We start from the raw sequence: 21,365 nt of genomic DNA on the forward strand, positions 1-21,365 counted from the left end.
ACACGGTAATGCATTATAAATATACTTTGTGTGTAGTTTACCTAATATATGAAGTAATTTAGTTAAAAATGAACAGGTTCTTTTTTAGTTTGAAGTTTAAAGTGATCTAATTTGGACACTAATTACCCTCCATACACGAGTCCCACACACTGATTTCACGCTACATCAGCCGTGAGGTGCAGCCAATCATAGCAGAACTTTTATTGAGTAGGCGGGGTTATGTAATGAAAACTGTGCTGTGATTGGTGGAGCCCATTTAGCCCGTGGGAGGCCTTTAGACTCCAGTTAGTTGGGCAGTCAAAGCAGCCTGAACGGGGCCGACAGGCAGAACATCCGACATCCGAGCACCGACACACCGCAGCCACCATGGCCCTGAACGCAGACCCAAACTTTCAGAAGCTGGAGCAATGGTACCGGGCCAACGGCGGTAGCCTGAACATGAGGGCCATGTTCGAAAGCGACCCGCAGCGATTCGACAAGTTCAGGTGAGAACATGAGAAGCGTTAAGAACCAGACTCCCGGTGATGGGAAGGCCCGCTTCCCGGCAGTAGACGCTAGTTTTACCCTGGCAGACTGTCAGCGGGTTTCGGTGTTCCCCGAGCCGCTGCAGATGCTCCTTCTGGCTGTCACAAGGTCACTCCTTTGCCTCCGATTTATCCTGGTAACTCCGGTCCAGATGAACGGACCGGTCCGGATCTCAACTGCCCTCCACTAACTGCACTCGTCCTGTCAGGATTCGGTCGACCCAAACGATAGAACCTGCAGGGCGAGACTTTTTGGATCCACCTGGCTAACGTTAGCGTGTGTGCTAATGTCACAGCTTCCATTATCGGACAGGGGCGTGTTCTGGTTCCGGGATTAATGAAAGTCCAAATGGAGTCGTTACTGGGCTCGTTAACCGAACTTGAAATGATCAGTTCTTCATAAAGTGGGTTCGGGTCAGCTTTCGATGTGAATTAATACTTAATCTGACGCCCACCTGTTCCTGATCCAGTCTGAAGTTCAATTTGGCTTCAGTCTGGACCGTCTGGTGCCGTCCAGAGCCAAGCAATGCTATTATCCGGATCTGAAATTGGGTCCGAACTCTCTGACCCAATCACTAGAAATGAATGAAAATAGTTTTTGTTGCAGAGATCAAGTCAGACTCTATGTGCGCAACCTCACTGCGCAGAAAGGATGCAGCTGCAGACGTGACTGGGCGCAAACTGATGATGAAGAAGAGGATGATGATGCATCTCCTCATGGCGCTGAAGGGCACATGCTGGGCTGCAGTCTGTTTTTATCTGGCTTACAAGCAGTTCTGGTCCACAATCCGAGTCCAAACGCACAAAAGATAAATCAAAGTTTGGTTTCTGTCCGATCATGAACCCCTAGTCTCGAAATCTTAAACTGATCTGGATCATAACTTCTCTGAGCACCACTTCAACATTTTTTTTTTCTCCAGTAAAATTAAAAAGTAACTGTACAATAAATTACTGAGGAACTGATCAGAACATCTGATTTGATATTTAAAAGTGGTATTACAGACAAAAATGTCTAAATTCTAGTATTTCAAAGACTAAAATGAAAGAAATGAATACAAAATAGCAGATTTCCAAATCATAACAAAACCCAGAAATCTATAAAACTACAAATATCCTGTTACAAAACTGTAAAATACTTCCAGCAGGTAGAAAATAACCTTAGAAAACAAACTGTGCACAAATAATAAGTCTTACGTTAGCTTAGCATGCATGTGTTTTTATAGTTGGTTCATTTTTATTTTCTTTATTTAATGAAATTTCACAGTATCCAGAAATTTTACTCAAGCAAAAGTAAAAAGTACAATGTAGTAAAACAACTTCTAAAAGTTTTTTTTTTTATTATTGTTTACTTCCCACCTCTGATTAGATCATATAAATCAGCTGTACTGATGTTTTCTGTTTTCACTGTGATTTTTCTGGTCCGCAGTACGACCCTGAAGACGAACGACGGCGACATCCTCCTGGATTACTCCAAGAACCTGATCAACCAGGAAGTGCTGACCATGCTGCTGGCTCTGGTGAGGAACTTCCTGCAGCTGGAAACTCGACTCATGTTTCAATTAAAAACTATCCACAGATCATGGTTCTGCAGACGGAAACTTCTGCCTTTCTGATTCTTAATAAAAAGTAAATTAAACTGACGTGTTTAAATGTAGTTTTAATAAATAAGTTGACAAAGTGACAGAAAACTGTTGAATAAAAATAAATGCATGAAAAACTGTTGATTAAAGTTGAATCCATCCACTAAAATTTAATTATTACAGACAATTACATATTTAATGTAGGTGTGTGGATTGAATTTATTCAAGACATGATTATGATTATTTATTTATTCTTTAAGTATAAATAATAGAATAAATAAATCTTAAGCAGATAAACACTTGTATTAATTCTACATCTAAAAAAATCTAGAACAGTAGTAATAACTTCATTATTCAGAATATACATTTTTAGTAATGATAAAGTGTAATGTTAATATAATTATGAATAATATTGCTAGTAATTTATTTATTCACCTTTTATTTTTATATTCAGAATTCCACTGTTAAAAATCTATCATTAACAATAATATATTATTAATTATAATGGATGATAAAACAAAAATGGTTCGACTAAAATGCAACTAGAAATAATTGCTACTCTCACCACAATGATTACAATAATAATTTATACTTAACTGTGGTTTAATGAATCAATAATGATGAATAACTTTTATTATGTGTATATTTTGTAATATTAATACCCTGTCTATTTGGCACAAGAACAAAAAAATATATTTCTGTTTTTGGCTTAAAACTTCACATTTTGATGCGTCTATTAAAGAAGAAAAATGAAGTAATGTTTGAGGTCTGCAGCTGCAGGAATGTCTGAAATGTCCCAACATGTCAAATCTGAGCTCCGCTCTGTCAGATACGCTGCTCAAACTCTGCAGCTTCAGGGGAACAAAACGTTGCCTCACCTCATGTTGAAAGAGAAAACATGTTGAGCCACAGGAAGGAGAAATGTGAGGAAACAAAGTTTAGACTGATACCACTTCCTTCTGACGCAGGATGGAGGCGCTGATGGAGAAACCAGGTTTCACCACTCTGTCCAAACTTCAGCTTTTTGACTCGGTTTGGTTCAGCAGGAAGCTGATAAAGCTTCAGAACCTTCTGGAAACCTTCAGAACTGAACAGGACTGATCAGAAACGATCAATCAAGTTCATTTATGTAGCACATTAGTTAATTCCACATGTGGCGGTGGCAAAGATCAGTCGGTCTGTTCAGGCTGTGGTTAAAAAGTCTGCTGTGGGTGTCGTGAATGTAGCCAAACGTTCCTGTTTCATCATCAAATGTTGCTAAATTAATAAAGTTCTCATGCAGTTGAAACATTTTTGACGGTTCTGGTTCTGTTTGTTTCTGCGATCAGGCCAAGTCCAGAGGAGTGGAGGAGGCCAGAGAGAAGATGTTCACTGGAGAGAAGATCAACTTCACCGAGGTGCAGAGCTTCACCTGCCCAGCGGATACCGCAGTGTGTGTTTGGATTTTTTTGTTTTTATTTTCTGACCCGTGGGCCGTTTGTGCGTCCAGAACCGGGCTGTGCTCCACGTGGCTCTGAGGAACCGCTCCAACACGCCCATCCTCGTCGACGGGAAAGATGTGATGCCTGAAGTGAACCGTGTGCTGGACAAGATGAAGGCCTTCTGCCAGGTTTGTGGGCCGACAGCCACACACGTCGGGTTTTATTCTGGTGTGTGTGTGTGTGTGTGTGTGTGTGTGTGTGTGTGTGTGTGTGTGTGTGTGTGTGTGTGTGTGTGTGTGTGTGTTTCATGAACTCGTCCTGATGTGTGTGTTCTTTACAGAAAGTGCGCAGCGGCGAGTGGAAAGGCTTCAGCGGGAAAAGCATCACAGATGTGGTGAACATCGGAATCGGAGGTTCTGACCTGGTGAGCGCGCACACACACACACACACACACACACACTAGGATTAGACCCTCCTGACCAATCAGATGCTCCAGTTGTGAAGGTTCTGGAGGAAAACAGAGGATCTGCTTCAGTCAGCAGTTCTGTTCTGGTTCTGATCCAGTCAGCCAATCAGGAAGCAGCTTTGAGTGGTCATGTGACTCTGTGGTGTGTTCAGGGACCCCTGATGGTGACCGAGGCTCTGAAGCCCTACTCAGCCGGCGGTCCAAACGTCTGGTTCGTCTCCAACATCGACGGGACCCACATGGCGAAGACGCTGAAGCAGCTCGACCCGGAAACCACGCTCTTCATCATCGCCTCCAAGGTCCGTTCGTCAGCCGGTCGCCTGACCCGCGGGGTCAGAGGTCATGTGTTTCTGATTTTGTGTTTATGGACCCATTTCAGACATTCACCACCCAGGAGACCATCACCAATGCAGAATCGGCCCGAGAGTGGTTCCTGAAGGCGGCTGGAGATGTGAGTTCTGTTACCTAGAACCAGAACCAGAACTGGACCGGTTTTTTGTTAACTTTAATTCTCGTCCTCAGAAATCCGCCGTGGCCAAACACTTTGTGGCGCTGTCCACCAACGCGGTGAGTAAACGGGCCAGAACACATCAAAGTTTACAAGTGGACCCAGCTGAACCCGGTTCTGATCAGTCCTGCTGGTTCTGATCAGTCCTGCTGGTTCTGATCAGTCCTGCTGGTTCTGATCAGTCCTGCTGGTTCTGGTCGACTGATCCTCCAGCAGAACATTTCTTGTTGCCTAACGCGTCTCTCTGTCTCCTCAGGCCAAGGTGAAGGACTTCGGTATCGACCCGGCCAACATGTTTGAGTTCTGGGACGTAAGTTTGTGCCGGTTCTGCTTCTGCACTCTGTGGCATCTCTGTGACCTTTGAACCCGATCAGAATCTTCCAGGATCAGCAGGTTTTGCTGATCCAGGATAAAAATAATCAGTTTCTGGGACTGATTTGGGACGATCCGGGTTTGGTTCTGGTTCACCGACTGCCACTGAACTAAAACTGACTGAGCCTGCTGGGGCTTTTATTTTGAAGTGCCGTGCTGTGATTGGTGGAATGACTGTGTTGCTGTCATGTCTGCTCGTCCTCAGTGGGTCGGAGGTCGTTACTCACTGTGGTCGGCCATCGGTTTGTCCATCGCTCTGCATGTAGGTACGTCACTGAGCCAGGGGGCGGGGCTTGATGACCTCACTGATTCTAGCTGCAACTAACGATTATTCTAATGATTAACCAGAGGAAAAGATTTTATATTTTTAATGCAATATTAGAAATGCATTAAAAATGTAAATAAACAAATGAGTCCTTTTTAAAACCAGAAAACAAACATGTTTGTTGCCTAAAATTTAATAACAAAGCATCCCTTTAGTGAACACTTGACAATTTGGAGCAAAAATGTATCTGTAGCTACAGATCTGATGATTTATTAAGGTAACTGAGAAATAATTGGATCTTTGTACAGTTTTGACTTAATTACAGCAATTGTCCTTTTTTAGAGTCTGTATGCACAGGCCAGTCATGATATCTGCCTTTGCTGGACGATAAATTGTCCCAGAAGTTACGATAAACGATAATATCGCTGTTTTGAGATATAGTAATGGGATAACAAGAACACATTCTCAAAGATCAATAAAACTTTAAATTCTAATGAACATTTAAGACTGGAACTGGAAGACATTCAAACATCCCAAATAAATGAACAAAACTACAAATAAAATGAATTATGACGTCTCTGTTAGACTGTCGTAGTTCACACCACAATACCAAACTGAAGCCTTTTGTCATCCAGTTTTTGGTAGAAAGAGAGAAATAATAAATCATGCAAATGGAAATTGTTGAGTTTAAATTTTTCATGTGATTAATTGAATTATTGATTACTGTGACAGGCCTATGTCGGCGATTACTAAATTTGTTGACGATTATTTCAATAATCGATTCATTCAACTGTGACTGAGGCCTGATGATGATGATGATGATGGAGATCTGCATGATGCTTTCAGATGCCAGTTCTCCACCGTTAAGTCACCTTTACGGCTGAACGATGTGGCTTAAAAAGAAAAGCTGGATTTCTTTCATGAAAGATTTGATTTTCCTGCTTGCTTTTCTAAAGAATGATTTACAACTGACAAAATATTTTCAAAAATATTTAAATTACCCCTTCCTTGAGTTGTATGATGGAGTATTAGTGATTTTGTCATTTTCACAGTCGTCTTCTGTTTGTTTTTCAGGCTTCGAAAACTTCGAGCAGCTTCTGTCAGGAGCTCACTGGATGGTAGGAGAACATTTCAAGTTTGGGTTTTTTATTTTGGAGTCAGAACAGAAACAAGTCAGTTTGTATGAAATATGTATTGTGTTTGTATGAAGATGGTTTGGGCCTGTACATGCTCTAAATAGAGGGGCTGCAACCTTTACAGTCCAGCTAAATAAAACGCATTCAGGGCTCCATGTGTTACATAACCTTTGGTAAAAATAGATTTTTAATAAATATTTATTATAGAAAATGTGTGGTGCTATTTAAAGAATCTGCTTTTTTATGTAGGTTTTAAAACTAAGAAAACATAAAACATTACAGATTGATGCACTGTTTTTTATGGGATGTTAATTGTGGAAAATGACTTAAAATAATTTCCAATGTAATTATGAGGTAAAATAATAAATAGTACTGATATGTGTATCATTCAAATTTATTGAAGGATTTATTCCACGTACAAAAAAAGCGACTTTAACAGAGATAATAAATGTAAAAGTCTTTATTAATCTTTGAAGTAGAGATGCAAATAATCGACTTACGATTGTCGATTAATGGTTTATTTTATTAAAATTGGTTCCAATAGATTAATAACACATGCTTGGTGTTGTAGTTTGGCCCCCATCCAGCAGAGGGCGCCGCTTGTCATCCTGAAGCGGTGAATCGGTGTGGGATGGAAAATGCACTTTATGCGGTTCTGTTATGAAATATAAACACTCAATGATCTTAAATTTCACTTTTTAAAAAAAATCCAGCGTATTATGGAATATTTAGCCTTTAATGTTGTGGAAAGATGTTCGACTCTTATGTAAGGGATGACGAAGGTTTTTAAGAAAATGGCCGCTTATTAGTTAATCAATCAATGAGTTGATCCAAAGTTGATTGATCGTATTAATCAATAGCATGTATCATGAGCTCATCTGAAACTGGACCTACTTTCTCTCCAGGACAACCACTTCCGCAGCGCTCCTCTGGACCAGAACGTCCCGGTTCTGCTGGCCCTCCTGGGCGTCTGGTACGTCAACTTCTTCCAGGCCGAGACGCACGCCATGCTGCCGTACGACCAGTACATGCACCGCTTCGCCGCCTACTTCCAGCAGGTCAGCTCGGTTCCGACCTTCGGCGATGAGTTTTGATCGACCCGATCCAGACAGCTGACCCGTGAACCCACCTGTGTTCCCAGGGCGACATGGAGTCCAACGGGAAGTACATCACCAAAGACGGCAGCCGCGTGAACTACCATACGGGACCAATCGTCTGGGGGGAACCGGGGACCAACGGACAGCACGCCTTCTACCAGCTCATCCACCAAGGTGACTGGGTTTAACTGGGTGTACTGGTTCCGTCTGTAGCCGCCAGCAACTCATCACAGACCGGATGTTCGCTCCACAGGCACCCGGATGATTCCTGCTGACTTCCTGATTCCTGCTCAGTCCCAGCATCCAATCAGAGACAACCTGCATCACAAGGTAACACTTCCTGCTCACCTGGATTTATATACTGGTTTTACTGGGAGGTTTACAAAATAGTCAGATTTCAGTAAATGTGGATGGAAAATTATTTTCAGATGGTACAAACTGATATTGGATGATTAAAAAAAAAGTCTAAATTGTGAACAAATAATGACAATAATATTTTATAATTGTAGTTGATAAATAAAATAGTCATTTGTTTTGTAGTGAGTTCACATGTTTGTGGTTTGAGATTTTAAAAAAACGAGATGAATGTTAAATAATTAGTCTTATTAATATTTATATCAAAATGAAAAGTTTTGATATTATGGTATATAATATATTTATATTATATTTACATTTTTATGTTTTAATTTTAACTCTCCCTGACCCTTAAATTTACTAATTTAAAAAAATTACACTATTTTAATAGTTTTTATCAGTTTAAATACATTTTCACAAATGTTTTTGTGATGGAATTTTATAAAAACATTATTTTATAGCTTTGGTTTCTTTATCGATGCACATATACAAGCCATATAGGTGCATTGTCATTTCACTCGATTTTGTTTAAAATGTTGTAGTTTTTCCCACTGTAGCTCTCCTTAACGTTACTGGTTTACCTTGTAGTCCCAGCTCTGGATTTTGATTTAATGTTTAGTTGTTTATATTGGATGGATGTAACATAAATAAAACGGCTGCCACACCAGCATGTATTCAAACCTGAGGTACAACCAGCTGAATAATTCAGGTAATTCATGCTCTCAGATCCTCGTGGCTAACTTCCTGGCTCAGACTGAAGCTCTGATGAAGGGAAAAACCTCAGAGGAGGCTCAGAAAGAGCTGGAAGCAGCGGGAATGTCGGGAGACGCCCTGGAGAAGCTGCTGCCACACAAAGTAAGCACGCCCGCCTCTGCGGTTCTGTTTGGTCTGTTCGGCTCCAGTTTAACAGTCTGACGTCTCCTTCAAAGGTTTTCCAAGGGAACAAGCCCAGCAACTCCATCGTTTTCAAGAAGCTGACTCCGTTCGTACTGGGAGCGCTGATTGGTGAGTACTGGAAGTCGGATGGTTTTAACCAATCACATTGGAGCAGCCAGAAGCTTATTGGATATTAAACTTCCTGGTTTTGATCAGCTAAAGGTAAATGTGACCTGTCCTGTTTTTCAGCCATGTATGAACACAAGATCTTCGTCCAGGGCGTCATGTGGAACATCAACAGCTACGATCAGTGGGGGTGAGTTTGATTCAGGGTCTTAAATTTGTGTTTCTAACATTAAGGCCTTAAAAAGCTGTCAGTTTTTTTTTCCCCTCACTGAACTTTAATGTCAGACGAACATTAAACCGAAAGACTTTGACTTCCTGCTGTATCCGAGCTTCAGAACCTGGTAACACCAGCAGGACTGTGAAGTTTAATCTGGTCCTCCAGTTGTCCGTCTCTCTCTGATGATGCGTTCAGTGACATCACAGTTTTGTCTCTTTGTTTCCAGGGTGGAGCTTGGGAAGCAGCTGGCGAAGAAGATCGAGCCAGAGCTGAAGGACGCCTCTCCGGTCTCGTCTCACGACTCGTCCACCAACGGCCTCATCAACTTCCTGAAACAGAACTTTGCCTAAGCCCCGCCCACCTGTCTGTCCTGCTCTGTGATTGGCTGAACTGTGTTGTTTTGAGTGTTGAGTCTTCACGTGTTGCTTTTCAGTGTTGATCTTGTGCACATGTTCCTGTAGGGACCATCTGAGTGATAGCTGAGACTTTCACAATAAAAGCCCCATCTGTCACAGATTGGTTTCTATTGTCTGATCAACTCTGAATGTGAATAATCAACCTGCCACATCTAACTCTGGATGAAAATTTAAAATAGAGATGTAGAACCTCCCAACTTTTTTTATTGAAATATTGGACAGGTGAAGTTGAATTAATTTAGACATTGTATTTACAAAATAAATTTTTCAGATTGTGATAAATGCCAACTTAATTTTGACCTGCTTAGAAAAGTTCGGATGCCATTGTCCTTAGACAAAGTTTGCATTTCGATGTAGCGTCCAACTTAAATTAATTGGTTTAATTTGAAATTTCATCACTTGGTCCTAATCTATTGTAGATTTTCTCTCCAGATTTGAGGCCTTCTTGGCACCTAATAGAGGACTACAGCTCCATCTTTAAACGGATTCAAAGAAAAGCTTACAAATTCAATAAAACAGACATTTTTCCTTTTTTATGTTATTAAAGATGGTACACCTGCTCAGGTAAGTTCTTAAATTTCTGAAATATCCTTTTATGGAGGGTGCATGAAGGTTTCAGTTTATTTAAAAATATTCCTGTCTGCTTCATTCACATTATTTTCTTTATACATGTACATTGATAACCTGAAGAACTGCAGCAACACAGATGTTTAAAAAAACATTTTCTTAAAAAATAAAAAACAATCCAATCTGCGTAGTTCTAAAACATTGTAACAAATTAAATTAATCTTGGTTCCTCTGGAGATTCTCTGCAGAGCTTTAATAATGTGGAAATTCATCCAGCAACTTCCTGTCGGCCTCTGTTTCACAGTCCGAGTCCGAATGTTTCGAGGTGTGTACCTCAAAGCGGAACTGGAACCGGCGGATCTTCCGGTGCGACGAGCGGAAATGTTGAACTGTTCCTTTAAAAGCTCGGTCGGCAGTAATGCGTCTCACAGAGACGACTAAACGTGTAGCATCCGTTCAGTTTGTAGTTTCCGACATTCCCGTTTTTCATCACAAAATATTTTCAGTCCTGGGGCTTCAGGAAAGCTTTCTTTGAGTTTTTCACAACTACGTTCTGGTTGACGTCGTCCTCGTCCATCGCTGCTCGCTCGCGCTTCTTTGCAAACTTCTTCTTCATGGTTCCCACTAAACTCTCGTACCTGAAACACAGAAACAGGAAGCTGAGAATCAAGACTCATTCAAACATCAGTGTGTAGGTGGACAGGAGCGCTAACTTTTTTGTTGACAGAATAACAATGAATTGATACGCAGCCATTATCTTAAAAAACAAAGTTTTTGCTTGTATGAAGAGGGCCGACCGTCTTTCGATAAAAGGGCTAAATTTTTATGATATGCTGAGTTTAGAAAAACAAAACAATGTGAAGCTGAAGGACCTTGTCGAGTGTTTATATTTCAAAATGAAACCGCATAAAGTGCATTTTCCAACCCAACTGCCCTCTGGACCGTTTCTATTCAGCGATATAACCGCCATCTTTGATTCTGTATCAAAGGATGACCAGCAGTGCCCTCTGTTGGATGGCAACACTAAAAAAATGTCTAAGCGATGTTATTAGCTAATCTATTGGAACTAAATTTATTCTAATAAATCATCCCTAGTCTGGATGATCATAATCTGCTCCCATTTTTACCTCAGAGCCATTTCTTCATCAGTGACGTCTGTCTGCATGCAGCTCACATCCTCCCCCTCTTCCTCCTTTTCATCTTTAGGATTCAGCAGCACCATCAGTTTCTGGAACAAATTGAATAAAACACTGTCAGATTGTCTTCACAGAATCACTTTAAACTAGGACTGGTTTTGCTGGTTCTTACCTCCACCTCTGGATTAAACCCTTTGAAGGACATACGGCCATAGAGCAAATCCTCACAGGGAACCAGGCTCTTCTCCTCAATGATCAAATTCCTGAAACAACAAACCGTGTGATGCTCTCCAAATAACCTGAACCAACAGCTAAATAAATAAAATGGAGTAAAGTCATAGGGAGGACAGCATTACTTAGCTTCCTCACTAAATATTTAGTTTACAAAGTAAATATTTAGCTTTCAATTTAAATATTTAGAATATATTCATACATGACATACATCATGTCATGTATCAATGACATGGTGAAAATATGACTTGGAAAAATTAACACATTTTTTCCTCTATGACAGGCTAAACAAAACATAATATTGCTGTTAATTTTTTTGCTGTGCAACTTTACAAACGGCACTCCGTAGCTTCTCCCTGATAAAACGTGGCAGGTTTATCCTCTGAGGTCTGTTGGTTAAAACTATCTGGTTAAATATAGTCATCAATATTTATTCAGGTCAAATAGAGCCAACAATAACATTCTGAAATTGATCTCAGATCGGTTGAAACTTTGACACTTACTCTTTTGCTTTAAGCTCCGGCAGATCCAGGTACCAGTGCTCATCACTGATTATCCTTTTCTCGTCTTCTTCCAGCTGCTTCTTCGTTTCGGCGTCCAGCCCTCTTTGCATGAACTACAGAAGAAAGTAAGTAATCGGTTACTGTAAACAACAGGGCAAAATACCCCAAATATGACTAAAACCTCATGATCTGAGATAAAAAGAAAGCCTATAATTTATATTAGGAAACGTTTTGTATAGTTTTATTTAAACATGTAGGATCGGCTACGTCCAACTCGACATCCCGCTGTTTATTTTTATATATTAATACAAAGTAATCATGCTAACTCCGGATGCTAACACTTACCTTCATCCTCAACAGGTTCTTAGACAATTTCACCGACTCCCCGGCCATTTTTGAATCGATCGACAGATAAACTAATTCTAACTAACCCGAATTAACTAAATTAACTTAACTAAAATGAGCATATGGTGTTTTGAAACTCAGCTACTTGCACGACTTGCGCCACACGTCGCTCAGTCTGATGAATCGAACCCCGAGCAACAGCCTGGATTTAACGATCAGCTTCCGGTTGAGCTTTTGTTTGGCGTCCCCTGCTGGTGAGGAGGAGAAGAATTTCGATTCTTTTTTTTTTCATTTATTGTTTAGGCATCTTTATTTGTGACAATGTACAACAAAAACAAGAATGTGGAAATTAGACAGGGTTACCATAAATAATAATAAAGGAAATGTCAGAATTGCATACGAATGACAGAAAATTCTACATAAGGTAATGTTCGTGCCACCTCATGTAAAAATAAATTAAGACAACAGATCACCCAGACTCTTAAGTTAGGAACAAATCATATGGTTGTTCTTCCTATTTGATCAGATAAGAATTAGACTGCAAGCATATATTGTTAAAATTCAATCAGGCAACAGACTTTCTCCTCAAAACTTAGTGTGGTTGATTAATAAGTTAATAAATAAATCTTTTGGATTTATTTTGCCCCTTTGTTGAAACTCAAATACGACATTTTCCCAATGCAATTGAACATTTGCTGATGTTTTTGAATAAATATAAAATGTTCCCAAAATACTTTGGAACAGGAACACATCCAGAACAAAACAGTGACAGACTGAGGGGGGGAGAAAGAACAGAAAGAACAGTTTACAGCAACTTCTTTAGGGCTTTAGCAGGTCTCTGATCCACTTGGTATTCACATCTGCGTTTGAAATTTTAGGCGAACCAGAGTTCGCATTCACACCTCCACAAATGAACCGGACTTTCTAGACAAATAAACCAGAGTTTGAATGAAGCGGACTGAACAGACTGTTTCACTCTCAATCTTAACTTTTTTTATGCTTTGAGGCCATTTAGGTTTTTAGTAGACCCAGACTTCATCTCTCAGGTAAGTCTGGGTTCCTGCTCTTCCTCAGATGAACTTGTGGATCACCACTTCCTTCAGAGACCGGAAGCACACCTCCCCTCTCTCGCCGTTCCTGATGTCTGTCAGCTCATCCTGCAGCTGAGCCACGGGACGACCCAGCTGGTACCCCAGGTCCACCAGCAGCTCCAGCAGCGCTGCTCGGTAGGGCTTCAGTCCGTAGCGCCTCACCGGAGGAAGAGCTTGCTGAGCGGCTGAGAAGGCCTGCTCCGGCTCGTCCAGGTCCCGGTAACACACGGCGATCGCAGCGAGGGCCGGGACGGTCAGGGTGGACTTCTGCCACGGCAGCAGCTTTTCCTGGATCTCCAGGACCGTCTGCAGCTGCTCCAGAGCGGCCTTGAACTGGCCCGCCCGCAGCAGCACGTGGGCCTGCTTCTGCTCGTGCTCGGTGAAGAACTCGGAGAAGTGGGCGGAGTGTCTGACGCAGCGGGTCGCGAACAGCTTGGCCAGGTAGTCCTGCAGGGCCAGGCGGCGCTCCAGAATGTTCTCGGGGTTGAAGTTTCCCGTCAGCAGTTTCGGGGGCAGAAGAACATCCTCCAGCTCTTCGTCAAACTCCTCCAGCAGTTTGTGGTGAAGCCGCAGGAAGTCACTGTAGCGGCGCTCGATGGAAACACGGCGGGAATCAAAGCTGCCGGAGCGCATCACGACGATCTGATACGCCTAGACAGAGAGGAAGACAACATGGACACAGTTGGCGAGGGATGCACCGATTGCAGGTTTCTGTCCGAGCCAATGTTTGAAAAGCCTGACCTGCCGATTCCGAGTTTGGAAGATATCCATTTATTTAGTCTAAAATTTTGCTAAAAATAGCCAGAAAGACACTGATTTGGGGTGGCTATTGTTAATTGCAATCATGGAGACATGACCTTGTGCTTGGCTCTGTCAGTGAAACCTCTCTCACAGCAAAGCAACAGGAAACAGTGTCTGATTGTAGAGCTTTGCCAGGGGGATAAGATCTGCTTCACGTGTCAGCATTGGCCGATCATCCTCCCAAAATTAAGGAACCAGCAGGGTCACATGAACATTTCATGTTACTTTGACATGAATACAACGCAAACAAAGTGCAGTGTGTGATGTTTATGAGTCGAATACGCATCAAAATGAGCATCGATGACGTTCTGTCGGATGAATGTGACCTGACCGTTCACATTCAGGTCACATTTGAAAAATCGGTTGGATATTGAAGTACAGTGGGCTGCATTCGAAAAAAATCCGATCTGTGTTGTTCAGACTACCATGAAAAGATTGGATACGGGTCACATTAAGGCAAAAGAAATGGGTCACTTCGGGCTGCAGTGTGAACGCAGCCTAAGAGTGTTTTTATGTTGCTTATAGGCAACTTTACCTCCTGACAGTCCAAGTCGCATCTCTTCTCATTGGCTCTTTCTGATCCTCTGCTGTTTACATGCCTTGTTGCTGAAATATGCTGTACAAATCAACTTGATTGACGCATAAACATCACATAATTTACACGTTGTTTGCACACTGTAACGGGAAATGTTCATGTGCATATGAACCCGCTGGCGTTCCATATGTTACTGTTACCGTCGACTCTCTCTCCTGACTGTTTCACCTGACTTTCCCACTCATTTTTTTCCCTCAGTCCCAGTTGATTCCACTTGTTTACTGTCTGCATCATGTTTCTGCTGATTTTCTCACCACGTATTTGTTCAGCAGCTGGTCCACAACTCGACTCGATGGGATCTCAAACAGCAGCCGGACCGGTCGCTCCTTTTGCTTCGCCAGCTTCAAGTTCTGTTGGAGCTCCTTAGTGGTTAAGCTGGAACAACCGGGCCTCTCACCTAAAACACCCAGAACCAAACACAGACCTGAATCAGTCGGAGGAAAACTGTCCTGTCCCAACAGTTAGAATGCATAAAAACCCACTGATCTGGCTCTGAAATGTTTTCTTTCTGATCTACAGAGATGCATTACCAGGATCCAAACCAACAATATGACATAAACAGTGAAAAACCAGATAGAAAACTAATTTTTAAGATTTAAACACTAAATTTTATTGCTTTTACATTCAGTCCTGATCAACATAATTAAAAAGCTCTTTAAGTAAGAATGAATTTCTACAAAATAATGACAACTGAAATATCCAGCATAAAATGAGATACTAAAGTGACTGACCTAATTTAACAGAGGTCCGGCTAATTAGTGCTTGTAGAAATTAGTTTCTCTGACATTAAATCTGATTGTGATTTTTTTTTTACTTGACTGATTTGAAAAAGCAACAAAAACAGTAAAATATCCAAGGAAGTGAATACTTTTAATAGTCACTGTACATGTATATAACCATAGTTGATCAGTTACCCATACTCTATTTATTGGCTACAAATTTATTTTAGCATTTGTCTTAATGTATATCCTATGTAGAGCCAGATTTAGAAGGATAAGGTCCCCTGGGCTACAGCCAGTTTTGGTGTGCTATAAAAAAAAGAAGAATCTCTATTCATACAAATTACAGTAAATTAACAGGCAGGTAAATCAACAGGTGGTTTACAATGTCCAATAAGAGATTGCTCCATGTTAGATCCAAACGTATATACTATAATTTTATAATTTTTAAATATTTCAGTATTGTGTAGATTAAATAGAAATGTAATAATATAAAAATTTCATACTACATATACATTTATGAGTTTTATATAATATACAGTTCTGTAAAACTTGCATTTAGTATAAAACACCCTAAATATTTTCCCCCACACCTGAAATAACTTGCCGCCCTGGGTTACTGCCACTGTAACTTCTTTGTAGAATCCAGACTACATCCTGTGAAGTGTTGCCTGAACGATTGCAGCATTTTCATGTCGGTTTGAACACCTTCCTCATTGTTTTTTAGGGGGGAAATGCTCTGAAAACTCTTCTGCTTCTCTTTTAACCTTTTCCTTTCCACTCATTAAAAATAGCTTTTATTCTCTGCTGAAACTGTGGAGGATTTTCATAACTTGGATCTAATTTGTTGCTTCAACAGTGAAATATAATCTGCAGACTTTTTCTTAATAAACACACATCTGCAGGTATGTTGAACTCCGTGTAGTTTTGCATTTTTGAGACAAAATAATCTGTTCAAGGTTAAAGTTCTGATTTTAAAGATAGTTAGAGGTCATCGTGATAAAGATCGTTTAATGAACCTGGTCTTGTTTCATGTTCTGATGAACCCAATCTCAAATCTTACATAACTTTGATCCATCAGAAATAAAGCTGAACTTTAACAGAAAGCTCTCCACTTGATAAAAACAACAGTACCTGCAGCCATCTGGTCCAAATCTTCAGAGCCCTCTGCTGGAGAAACCCAGAGGTCAGATCTGCTGCTGGGAGACGTCCAGGTTCATGCTCCTCTCATTACTGGACCAACTGGATCAGCTGTACTGGTTCTATCATTAAACTGGTTCTGGGACTGGACGGGTCTGTTGCAGGCTGTGAAGCTCCTGCTGAAGTCAAGAACTTAGAACATATTTGTGTTAAAATGAGGAAGTTCTGCTGATAAAATAGGAAGTGAAGGAAGTGAAACAAAGTCCAGCAGTAAACTGACAGAGGAGCGCTTGTTTTAGAGCAGCCGACACAGCAGCCGGGCGGAGTTAGCCTCAGTGAGAGTGAAGGATTTGATATAATCTTGGTTCCGTGGCTTAAACTGAAATCAGGCTCTGTGACAAAGAGGAGAAAAAATACAATTTCTTTAAGTTAAATTAAAGGAAAGCTTTAATGTCAGAAATGATAAAAATGGTTTTAAGAAGATCATATTTGTCCCGCCCTCTGCTTCATGGTGTTACCTGGCCGTTAGCTGTCAGAAATGAAGCATCTCTAAGGGCTGCAGCGCCACCCAGTGGCCGACGGCGTAGGGAACAGAATTTCTCACAAGAACTGCTTCCAGCGGCTTGAAGGAGCGGCTTCAAAGGTGAGTCCTGGTTCTGGTTCGGTTTCGGACTCCAATAGAGACACACCTGTGTGTTTTATTGAGTACAAACAAGTTTTCTGAGGCGTTTAGGTGCGTTCAGGTGCTTTTGTGTTTGTTGTTTTTGTGGAAAGTGAAACTAAAAAGTTGGAGCAGGAACTTAAGACAAACACTTCATGTTTCACCGCTTAGGGTTAAAAAAAGTTAAAGCCAATATTAGTACTACTACTAGTTATGAAAAAATAATTTTACCGGGTGTCTTTAAAAGCAGTGATATGTTCTGCTGGCTGATTTCGGATAGTTGAACGTGTCTCAGCTGCTGTTCCAGCTGCTCCAGGAAAACTTTTCAGAAGTAAGAGGCTAAAGTTTTAAATCCTGTCAACTGGATTAAAACAAACTTAATGTGTGGATGAGAGGATCAGGGTTGTCAGATCTAACAGTTTCCAGTCGTAACCCAACTTAAAAAGAAATTCAAACTAATGAAACTCAACAAGATAATGGTAAATCACACTTCTTTAAGTAAGTAGCGTCATCAATAATATTTGTGTTGCTGGCACACAGCCATAAAGTTACCTAAAAAAGAAGTAATGAATCGTTTTTATCATGATTTCTATTGTTATCAAAATAGTACCACAAAATATTGTGATAAAATTCTAAGTCTTATCATCCACTGCTAATACTCAATTACTAATCATTTATGATGTCACATTTAACATATTCTGATATATCAATTTAGAAATAATTTTCTTCTATTTTCTAAGCGCCCCCAATATTGTGAAAAGTAGCCCACATTTTAACAACCTGTCCAGTTGTTCAATAGCAGGAAACCTGCCCAACCTGGCAACACTGGTGAAGGGTCAAAAGCTGAGAACATGTGGGAAAATTAAATGGTTTCTGCTCCGTCTGCAGGTGAACATGGAGAGTCTGCAGGATCAGGACAAGCTGTTGCTGCTGGTGGAGAAATACTGCAACCTCAGGTCATGTCCAGTACTACCTTTCAAGGGACTAGGAGAACCAGGGAGGCCTTCACCCCTGTCAGTCTGCAAACAATCAAAAAAAACAGTTATTCGAATACCCTCCTTGGACATAGAGTCTGACTCCCTCGATCGTTCTGGATCTGTAAAAAAAGGTCAGAAACATTCTGCAGAAGCACAGCTGGTCCTGCTGAGTGTTCATGCAGCAGCTTTTTACATTAATAAATCATTCCAGATGTTTCCAGCAGCTGTTTGTTTCCTACTGGAGCAGGTAGCACCTCTGTATGACAGTGTTTCCATAGTAACATGGTTTTAGATGATTTTTGCTATAAAATTGATCATATTTGAAAAAGAAAAACTTTTGGCATCTGTAACGAAACTTCGGATTGCTCCACAGCCCAGAATGTCCCGAGGCAGCTGGCGAAGATCGCGGATTCGGCACCGATCGCCGAGCAGAACCTCCAGACACAAGATGGTGAGACCATTAAAAAAAACCCTCAGTTACCTGGACAGTAGCTGCATCTTTAGCCGATTCTCTGGGTTTTAACAACACGACCACAATTAATCATAAGTCAGCTGGTTGCATTCCTACTACCTTTCTTTCTTTATCATAAAAATTTACAGAAGAGGCTGAACTTATTCTACAATTTATTTTTCTTAAAAGGTACAAGATTTGTTTTGATCTGAAATCTGAAAGTGGAAATAAATTGAACATTTTAGTTTTATTATGAAAGCTAACAAAATCAAACTTTTAATGTAGTATGTATTTGGAATATCGTTTTTGCGGTTCTCGGTGAGTTTTATTTTGTAGCAACGGGGGCAAAAGTGTCTCTTTGAATGGGGAAGGTTGCTGATCCCTGGTCTGCATGAAGGAGGTTCTGATCGGTTTCCTGTGTTGCTGCAGAGATCATCCAGAGACTCGTCAAGCTGATGATAACACTTGGAGATGACATTAATGTGAAGGTGTGTTCTGAACCAGAACCAGAACCAAAACACGACCAAACTCTGTTTTAATCACAGTTTCTTTCCCCGCTCAGCTCAACCAGAACCCGGCCCTGCAGCAGCAGCTCCAGAACCTGAACTACAACCTGTTTGAGAGGCTGACGTCCACCGTGCAGAACCTGGTGGTGCCACCGGACCAGGCGGCATGCCTAGACGGTCTGGTCCAGAAGCAGAGGATCGCCTGGGCCTTTGAGGTGACCAGCAGACTGTCCTCCGTCACTGTGGTCCAACGCAGGGCGATACAGCAGTTTGGAGCCCGATACATCGCAGAGAACCACGCTGGCTGGGTCCAGCAGCAAGGAGGCTGGGTAAGAGGGCTGGTTCTGATCCGCTTTGATTACTGAAATTAATGGCTGTGCATTCATTACATACTTGTTAAAATTAAATAATATTGAACATATTTTTGCATTGATTAGTCCCTCCAGGATTTTGTGATTTGTTTTTATGATTTTTTTTTTACAATCAAAACCAAAGATTTTGACATTTTGCAATATTTGTGCTTTGATATGACAGTAAATGTGACTTTTTGTTACTTACCATATCGATTGCTGACAATAACTTAATATCTAGTAAACCTGAGGCAGCAGTGTCATAAAAACAAGAAACACTGCCACCTGCTGGTAGGAGTTAGCATCACTTGGTCAACACAATGTTTTTGACCATTTTTCACAAAATTTGTACAAAAAACTTGGAGGAACCGATTTATGTCATTTGGCATCTGGAGCCTGAAGGGCCACATAAAAAGTTATGGTGGACCCGATTTGGCCCCAGGCCTCGAGTTTAACACGTGTGTTAGAATAACAGCTTTTAAGATCAGGAAGCAATCAGGAGAGATATTTTCTCCAACCTGAATCCTGTCCCAGATGTTCCAGATTTTGATCCAGTTGAGACATTTTCTAACAGTAACTTTGTTTTCTTTATTTATTTCTACAAAACAGGTTTTTCTGTGAATTCTGCTCTTTTTTTTCTTTATTCTCTCTCTGATCTTGTTTCTCTGTGTCCATCAGGAGGAAGCTTTTGACTGAACAGCGGATCGGTCAGACGGAGAAAACTAAACTGTGAACGACTTGAAGATATTTATTTTTTCTAATTAAGATTTGAAGTTTATGGAATAAAATCAAAGTGAAGAAGGAAAACTGATCATCACATTTGGAATATTTTTGATTTTTGTTTGTTTGTTTGTTTGTTTGCTTGTTTCATTTTTGGGGTATTTCTGTGATCTGAACCACATCTGTCTGATTTTGGTAATCAGACAGACCAAAATCTCATAACTGAGCATAATTATATAGTTATAACTCCATTTTGTGAATGGAGTTGGGGGGAAAATGAGGAAAAAATTAATTCACTAAAGAGTCACAAATGCATTTGTAAGTAAAGGGAAAAACAAAAAATATATAGTTTTAAAATCAGTAAAATTTAATTTATGTTTTTAAAAATATAATCTACTGGACCTAAGCTGAAAAAATAAAAATAAATGGCAATTATGTCATAAAACATTAGGTAAAATTATCAATTAGTTGTTGTGTTCATTTGAAAATAAATTCCTGTAGTAGATTTTGTTGAAATAACTAACTTTTTCATGTATGTAGCTCTTTTGTTTAGCTAGACCAAAGATAAAAATAGCTCACATGGTCGTAAAGGTTGCTGACCTTTGACTTAACCCATAACCCCAAAAAGTTCTGGTCCTCCGCAGTTGGACCGGACCTGAGTCCAGAACAGATCCATCTGTCTTTAGAAGGTGACCGTCCCAAAAATGTCCCAAAAAGGCAAAAACATAAATAAAAAAAATAAACATACACACCCTCAGAAGCAGCTGCTCCTTCAGGCTGAAGCCAATTTAATAACGATCCGTGTTTGCACTTCCGGTTGCTGCTACAAAATAAAAGCCTCAAAGGTCGCTAGCATAAAAGTTTTCTAATTAGTTTGGATCTGGGCTCTGGTTCTGAGTTCAAAATGTATTTATTTTAACTAAGATAAAGTTTTCTAAAAAAAAAATCTTGTTACTTTATTTTAATCTTGTGGTTCTTGTAGTTTGAACCAGAGGTCAGCAGAGCGCCCAAAAATTGTACTCAAGTAAGAGTAGCTAACATGTTTTTACTCAAGTACAAACTGACCAAGAAATTACTCAAATAAGAGTAAAAAAAAGGTATTTTGTAAAAATAAAAATAAGACAAAAAGGTCACTCAAGTAGTGAGTTACTAATCTAAACATAAGTCTTTTTATATTTAAAAATTAAGTAATCAGACAGACCAAAATATAAAGT

The 21,365-nt window shown here is 40.4% G+C and overlaps 4 protein-coding genes across 6 annotated transcripts; 2 read left to right on the forward strand and 2 right to left on the reverse strand.

Annotated features, from left to right (window-relative positions):
* Positions 1 to 262: 262 nt before the first annotated feature.
* Positions 263 to 9,458, forward strand: gpia (glucose-6-phosphate isomerase a). The gene is made up of 18 exons (XM_015021092.1): positions 263 to 485; positions 1,951 to 2,041; positions 3,433 to 3,501; positions 3,594 to 3,713; positions 3,866 to 3,949; positions 4,144 to 4,290; positions 4,371 to 4,442; positions 4,514 to 4,558; positions 4,756 to 4,809; positions 5,077 to 5,137; positions 6,211 to 6,254; positions 7,178 to 7,330; positions 7,414 to 7,543; positions 7,623 to 7,699; positions 8,450 to 8,578; positions 8,653 to 8,728; positions 8,849 to 8,915; positions 9,169 to 9,458. Exons 1-18 carry the CDS (start codon positions 367 to 369, stop codon positions 9,290 to 9,292), a joined length of 1,662 nt encoding a protein of 553 aa, XP_014876578.1. The 5' UTR covers positions 263 to 366; the 3' UTR covers positions 9,293 to 9,458.
* A 406-nt stretch (positions 9,459 to 9,864) lies between these two features.
* mphosph6 (M-phase phosphoprotein 6) lies at positions 9,865 to 12,329 on the reverse strand. Its single transcript, XM_015021094.1, has 5 exons — positions 12,141 to 12,329; positions 11,796 to 11,908; positions 11,234 to 11,324; positions 11,053 to 11,153; positions 9,865 to 10,563 (listed from the first exon to the last, which is right to left on the reverse strand). The coding sequence occupies exons 1-5, from the start codon at positions 12,186 to 12,188 to the stop codon at positions 10,428 to 10,430; spliced, it is 489 nt and encodes a 162-aa protein (XP_014876580.1). The 5' UTR covers positions 12,189 to 12,329; the 3' UTR covers positions 9,865 to 10,427.
* Positions 12,330 to 12,761: 432 nt separating this feature from the next.
* Positions 12,762 to 16,888, reverse strand: snx20 (sorting nexin 20). The gene is made up of 3 exons (XM_015021093.1): positions 16,481 to 16,888; positions 14,882 to 15,024; positions 12,762 to 13,882 (listed from the first exon to the last, which is right to left on the reverse strand). Exons 1-3 carry the CDS (start codon positions 16,488 to 16,490, stop codon positions 13,211 to 13,213), a joined length of 825 nt encoding a protein of 274 aa, XP_014876579.1. The 5' UTR covers positions 16,491 to 16,888; the 3' UTR covers positions 12,762 to 13,210.
* A 133-nt stretch (positions 16,889 to 17,021) lies between these two features.
* Positions 17,022 to 20,248, forward strand: LOC106938889 (apoptosis facilitator Bcl-2-like protein 14). Of its 3 annotated transcripts, none has more exons than XM_015021082.1 (6): positions 17,022 to 17,129; positions 18,036 to 18,255; positions 18,498 to 18,575; positions 19,005 to 19,063; positions 19,138 to 19,410; positions 20,110 to 20,248. In XM_015021082.1, exons 2-6 carry the CDS (start codon positions 18,042 to 18,044, stop codon positions 20,125 to 20,127), a joined length of 642 nt encoding a protein of 213 aa, XP_014876568.1. In that variant the 5' UTR covers positions 17,022 to 17,129; positions 18,036 to 18,041; the 3' UTR covers positions 20,128 to 20,248. The 3 variants fall into 3 exon arrangements, with proteins under 3 accessions (XP_014876568.1, XP_014876569.1, XP_014876570.1); XM_015021083.1 differs by lacking the exon at positions 17,022 to 17,129 and adding an exon at positions 17,136 to 17,219; XM_015021084.1 differs by lacking the exon at positions 17,022 to 17,129 and adding an exon at positions 17,242 to 17,478.
* The last annotated feature ends 1,117 nt before the right edge of the window (positions 20,249 to 21,365 follow it).

Source organism: Poecilia latipinna, unplaced genomic scaffold (assembly GCF_001443285.1).
Source record: "Poecilia latipinna isolate Pla-1442-1.1 unplaced genomic scaffold, P_latipinna-1.0 Scaffold2721, whole genome shotgun sequence".
Taxonomy (NCBI): domain Eukaryota; kingdom Metazoa; phylum Chordata; class Actinopteri; order Cyprinodontiformes; family Poeciliidae; genus Poecilia; species Poecilia latipinna.

Coding starts and splice junctions, on each gene's coding strand:
- gpia (XM_015021092.1), top strand. CDS start 367: ATGGCCCTGAACGCAGACCCAAACTTTCAGAAGCTGGAGCAATGGTAC. Junction 4,559..4,755: donor TGGCGCTGTCCACCAACGCG/GTGAGTAAACGG, acceptor CTGTCTCCTCAG/GCCAAGGTGAAGGACTTCGG. Junction 4,810..5,076: donor ACATGTTTGAGTTCTGGGAC/GTAAGTTTGTGC, acceptor GCTCGTCCTCAG/TGGGTCGGAGGTCGTTACTC.
- mphosph6 (XM_015021094.1), bottom strand. CDS start 12,188: ATGGCCGGGGAGTCGGTGAAATTGTCTAAGAACCTGTTGAGGATGAAG. Junction 11,909..12,140: donor AGAACCTGTTGAGGATGAAG/GTAAGTGTTAGC, acceptor TTTCTTCTGTAG/TTCATGCAAAGAGGGCTGGA. Junction 11,154..11,233: donor GGTTTAATCCAGAGGTGGAG/GTAAGAACCAGC, acceptor AATTTGTTCCAG/AAACTGATGGTGCTGCTGAA.
- snx20 (XM_015021093.1), bottom strand. Junction 13,883..14,881: donor AGCTGCTGAACAAATACGTG/GTGAGAAAATCA, acceptor CTCTCTGTCTAG/GCGTATCAGATCGTCGTGAT.
- LOC106938889 (XM_015021082.1), top strand. CDS start 18,042: ATGGAGAGTCTGCAGGATCAGGACAAGCTGTTGCTGCTGGTGGAGAAA. Junction 18,576..19,004: donor GAACCTCCAGACACAAGATG/GTGAGACCATTA, acceptor GTGTTGCTGCAG/AGATCATCCAGAGACTCGTC. Junction 19,064..19,137: donor GAGATGACATTAATGTGAAG/GTGTGTTCTGAA, acceptor TTCCCCGCTCAG/CTCAACCAGAACCCGGCCCT.